Source organism: Mustela putorius, unplaced genomic scaffold, assembly GCF_011764305.1.
Source record: "Mustela putorius furo isolate JIRA1106 unplaced genomic scaffold, ASM1176430v1.1 tig00000139_pilon_pilon_pilon, whole genome shotgun sequence".
Classification (NCBI taxonomy): Eukaryota; Metazoa; Chordata; class Mammalia; order Carnivora; family Mustelidae; genus Mustela; species Mustela putorius.
In genome coordinates, this window is record NW_025421293.1 from 162,991 (window position 1) to 168,990 (window position 6,000).

Here is a 6,000-nt window from a genome sequence, read left to right on the forward strand (position 1 = left end):
GAGCACCAAGTGTTGTATTCCTGAATCACTAAATTCTACATGTGAGACTAATATTACACTATATGTTAACTAACTGGAATTTAAATAATAATTTGGAGGAGAAAATATGTGGTATATGTATATGCAATAGAATATTACTTAACCATGAAAAAGAATGAAGTGTTGTCATTTGCAACAGCATGGATGGACCTAGATGGTATAAAGCTAGGTGAAATAAGTCACTTAGAGAAAAACATGTACCATATTGTTTTTCTTATATTTAGAATTTAAGATACAAAGCACACAAAGAGAAAAGGACAAACAAAAAAATAGACTCTTAAATTCAGTGAAGAAACGTGTTTCTCAGAAAAAAGATGGGGGGGTATAGGGAAATAGATAAAAGAGACTAAGAGTACATTTATCATTATGAGTAGTGAGTAATGTATTGAATTTTTAAATCATATTGTTTATCTGAAACTAATATAACACTGTATCTTTTATTCTTTTTTTAAAAAATCTTTTTAATAACATATAATGTATTATTAGCCCCCGGGGTATAGGTCTATGAATTGCCAGGATTACACACTCCACAGGACTCACCATAGTGCATGCCTTCCCCAATGTCCATAACCCAACCGCCCTCTCCCTACCTCCCTACCTCTCCCTACCTCCTGCCCTGGCAACCCTCAGTTTGTTTTGTGAGATTAAGAGTCTCTTATGGTTTGTCTCCCTCCTGATCCCATCTTGTTTCATTTATTCCTTTCCTACCCCCCATGTTGCCTCTCAACTTCCTTATATCAGGGAGATCATATGATAATTGTCTTTCTCTGATGGACTTATTTCGCTAAGCATGATACCCTCTAGTTCCATCCACCTCATCGCAAATGGCAAGATTTCCTTTCTTTTAATGGCTGCATAGTATTCCATTGTGTGTGTATATGCATATGATTACACACACACACATACACACACACATATATATGACCTCTTCTTTATCCATTCATCTGTTGATAGACATCTAGGTTCTTTGGTTATTGTGGACATTGCTGCTATAAACATTTGGGTGCAGGTGCCCCTTCGGATCACTACATTTGTATCTTTAGGGATAATACTGCATCTTAATTACACTGCATCTTAATTACACTAATATAACACTGCATCTTAATTACACTTAATTAAGTGAGTCTACTCAAGCTTTAAATTCCAATATGGGAGGGTTGCCTGGGTGGCTCAGTGGGTTAAGCCTCTGCTTTCAGCTCAGGTCATGATCTTAGGGTCCTGGGATCAAGCCCCACATCAGGCTCTCTGCTCGACAGTGAGCCTGCTTCCCCCTCTCTCTGCCTGCTTCTCTGCCTCCTTGTGATATCTCTCTCTCTCTGTGTCAAATAAATAAATTTTTAAAAATCTAAAAAAAAAATTCCAATTCCAATTCCAAAAAATTTTTTAAAAAAACTAGGCATCCTCACGTATTGATGGTTGTAGTACAAACTGACAAAATATCTTTATGGAGTGATTTGATAATTACTATCAAATTTTGCATTGTATATATTTTCTAACCCAACAGTTCAATTTCTAGCACCGTATTCAAAAATATACATGAAAAAGTATGTAGAAGCATATTAAAAACAGCATTATATGGAATTGGGAAGAAGAAAGAAGGAGAAGAAGGAAGAGGAGGAGGTGGGGTAAGAAAAGAAAAAAATAGCAGGAGTTACCTTATCACTACCTGGAGGGGACTGGTTATTGAAGAAAAGTACATTTATAACAGCTCTGTACTAGAAAGTACATAGCTATTAAGAAGAATAAGGTTGATCTGTGTGCTGATATGAAAGTCATCCAGAGATTAGTTATTGCTGGTTAAAAAAAAAAAAAAGCTAGAATGAGAGAAGTGTCTTCTCTTTCTTATTATTTGAGCATGATAATTTTATTATTCAAATGAGAGAATAAACTAGTTGCCAATTGTAAAAGGATTCAAAAAAAGACCCTGCAAGATTACTTGCTAAAAGATATAGAGCAAGCATTTATATATCAGATTTAAGTTTGACTATTGGCCTTTCAGATCCCTTCTATTTCTAAAATCTTATTATTTTAATATCATGTAAACAAAGGGGTGTTCACCATGGTTTAATGCAAAGGGGGGATCAAAGAAAATATGAAATGGACATTAGTCAGTGCTTTAGTTTCTGAAACAAAACTTTGACAGTGATTTAAAAAACAGTGAAGATGAAAGGTGGATCAAGTGTGATTTTAAAAGTGTGACTGATATAGAAATAAAATCAAATTAAGACATTCACTCCATTGGACATTCTTTCCTGCTTTGTCGAAGATCAGGAAATGACAGATGCTGGCGAGGATGCGGAGAAAGGGGAACCCTCCTACACTGTTGGTGGGAATGCAAGCTGGTGCAGCCGCTCTGGAAAACAGCATGGAGGTTCCTCAAAATGTTGAAAATAGAACTGCCCTATGACCCAGCAATTGCACTATTGGGTATTTACCCTAAAGATACAAACGTAGTGATCCAAAGGGGCACATGCACCCGAATGTTTATAGCAGCAATGTCCACAATAGCCAAACTATGGAAAGAACCTAGATGTCCGTCAACAGATGAATGGATCAAGAAGATGTGGTCCATATACACAATGGAATACTATGCAGCCATCAAACGAAATGAAATCTTGCCATTTGCGACAACATGGATGGAACTAGAGCATATCATGCTTAGCGAAATAAGTCAAGCAGAGAAAGACAACTATCATATGATCTCCCTGATATGAGGAAGTGGTGATGCAACATGGGGGCTTAAGTGGGTAGGAGAAGAATAAATGAAACAAGATGGGATTGGGAGGGAGACAAACCATAAGTGACTCTTAATCTCACAAAACAAACTGAGGGTTGCTGGGGGGAGGGGGTTTGGGAGAAGGGGGTGGGATTATGGACATTGGGGAGGGTATGTGCTTTGGTGAGTGCTGTGAAGTGTGTAAACCTGGTGATTCACAGACCTGTACCCCTGGGGATAAAAATATATGTTTATAAAAAATAAAAAATTTAAAAAAAAAAGACATTCACTCCAGGGCGCCTGGGTGGCTCAGTGGGTTAAAGCCTCTGCTTTCGGCTCAGGTCATGATCCCAGAGTCCTGGGATCGAGCCCCACATTGGGCTCTCTGCTCCGCGGGGTCCTGCTTCCTCCTCTCTCTCTGCCTGTCTCTCTGCCTGCTTGTGATCTCTGTCAAATAAATAAATAAATATCTTGAAGAAAAAAAAAAAGACATTCACTCCAAAGGAGTACCAGTGAGAAGGAAAAGAAAAATATTATAGTTTGGATATAGAAAAACCTGCATGTTTAGAGGAAGAGAAAACACCAAGAAGAGAGCCATTAGTTGTTAAGACAATGGGGGTGGGGAGAAAGGGAAGAAATCAGAGAAGGAGACAAACTATATGATACTCTTGACTCCAGGAAACAAACTGAGGGTTGCAGAAAGGGAGATGGGTAGGGGGATGAGGTAACTGAGTGGTGGGCATTAAAGAGAACACATGATATGATGAGCACTGGGTGTTATACTGAACTTATGAATCATTGAACATTATATCAAAAACCTTAACTAACTGAATTTAAATTTTTAAAAAAGACAAACGAACATTATTTAACATAGATCAATATTCATGTATATATTTGAAATTCTGCTCAAAAAGAATTCAAAACTGAGTTTTCACCCATCAGGCATACTATTCTTCTTTTTTAGTTAAATTTTTATGTGAATTATTATATATTATCCCTAGTACAGAGATCATCTTAAAATGAAACTTGGTTCAATCTCCCACTGAGCAAAGAAATAAGCAAGGATTTACCCAAACATTTCCTAGAATAATTCATTTAAAAGTTACTTATTATCAGTACATAAAGTTCCACAAATACCTGCATCAAAGTAAGGCTATTCTTCTCACCTAATAGGAAGTTCTGGAGTTTTAATTTGTTATTCTTTGGTGTTAAATAGGAATACTCTTTTGCACTACTGAAAAGGTCTGTAAACTCAAGAAACAGGCAATGGTTATTCAAACCATTATTGGTATTTAACTCCAACCAATATAAAAGTTAATTCATGTGCAAACATAACAAACATGAGCCTTTATCATCTATGTCTATATCATTTTACTGAGTCAATATTTCAAATTTATTCAATCTCATTAAAGTACAAAATGGAAAGTTCTGTTTGAAAGATATACTCAACTATATCTTCATCATGGGGTATTTGTGTGGGCATGCACATTGGTTTTTCTGCCATTCCAGGCTGAAAGAGCTGAAAATGAAGAAATAAAAATTGTATTAAAATTACTTTAAAATTAAATTACTTTAGAAGGCTATATTCCTATAATATAATTTAGATCAATAAGGAAGTCTAATAGGACATTATCCCAGGTTTTGGCTTTCAGTCCACACAACTGACCTATTTTAAATTGTGGCCGTTTTTCTAGACAGGTTTCTATATAATAAATAATATGTGAAATTTAACTTACAATGTATACAGATACATTAAATCATAAACATGCAAAATCATCTAAAGAAAGTAAACTCTCTTCTGAAATCAAGACAACAGAGAACATTCTTCTTTAAGGTACTATGTGGTTAGGGTTAGAATAACAAAATAAAATAAAGTACAATGTGGGTGGGAAATAGGTAACTTTGCTTTAAAAAGTGCTTAAAAGAATCAGGAAAACACAGAATTACTTAACTTTCAAAAATAGCTTACCAGGGAAGACTAGGGTGTTACAGTGTACTTATTCAAGGAGAATTGGAAAAGAAGAGCTTATAAAATCTAAACAAGTCCCTTAGACATTTAATTAAATTAATAATTGTCATTTATGATGCTCTTTACGCACCTAGTATTGTGCTGAGTGCTTATGTGCTTCAGCTCCTTTAGTCCTCATAGTAGATAGATATATACATATTTTTGTTGCCATATGCCAAGAGAGAAAATTCAGATTCAGAAAAATTCAAGTAACTTACTTGCCCAAGATTTCAATTATGCAGGAGACATAGGTCTAAACAGATCCAAAGCTGGTGTTCTTTCTACTGTCCCCAGTTATGGACCAAATAGTCGCTGTGTTTGCAACACTGTGGTAAAGGGAGGAAAGATACAAAAAGAGCGTGTTGTGCTGATTTCTAAACAGTACTGCCTGAGAAGAACATGCCGCCCTACTTTTGAGTACAGCACAAAGATATGAGAAATGAGGCATGATTTAAAAGGAAATATTATACACAAGTATACCAAAAAGAAAAGCAAACAGAATGAAAGAATGGCTCTGTACCATGGTTTCTTCACTTGATACATCCCGAGGATTATTCCTCTTTTGTGTATATACTGACCTCAATTTTTTTTCCTTTGTAACAAATAATGTTCTCTAATAAAGATAGTGTTCTGTTTTATGGTATGGTTTACTCTAGTCTAGTATATGTGAAAGTTCTATATTATTTAGCAGAACTTTAATGATGGGCATTGCAGTGATTTCTAGTATTTAATTACAATCAACAAGAGCGCCTGGGTGGCTCAGTGGGTTAAGCCGCTGCCTTCGGCTCAGGTCATGATCTCAGGGTCCTGGGATCGAGTCCCATATCGGGCTCTCTGCTCAGCGGGGAGCCTGCTTCCTCCTCTCTCTCTCTGCCTACTTGTAATCTCTCTCTATCAAATAAAAAAATAAATAAAATCTTTAAAAAAAATAATTACAATCAACAATAAACATCTAAACCACGAAAAAAATTATTTCTTAACTTCTTCTACCTATCCTCTCAGAATTGAAATATTACTGTAAATTCAAGAGCTTTGAGTTTTAGTTATGCAGATGAAAAAGTTCTGGAGATCTACTAAATACCATGGTAACTTGGAGATCTACTAAATATCATGGTAACTATAGTTAATAACACTGCATTGCATACTTGAAATTTGCTAAAACTTTGCTAAAAGAGTAGATCTTAAGTGTTTGTCCACCCCCCCCACACACACACACATGCATACAATGGTCTACCTA

General features: G+C 35.8%; 1 protein-coding gene across 1 annotated transcript in view; it reads right to left on the reverse strand.

Moving 5' to 3' along the window:
- The window catches only part of SEPTIN14 (septin 14), an 88,338-nt gene extending 83,260 nt beyond the window's left edge, over positions 1–5,078 (reverse strand). Inside the window, exons 1-2 of the mRNA XM_045075221.1 lie at positions 4,982–5,078; positions 4,206–4,274 (exon numbers count right to left, since the gene is read on the reverse strand). Coding sequence (XP_044931156.1) covers positions 4,206–4,259 — 54 coding nt within the window. The 5' untranslated portion in view covers positions 4,260–4,274; positions 4,982–5,078. The remainder of the gene's footprint in view (positions 1–4,205; positions 4,275–4,981) is intronic.
- Positions 5,079–6,000: the final 922 nt, after the last annotated feature.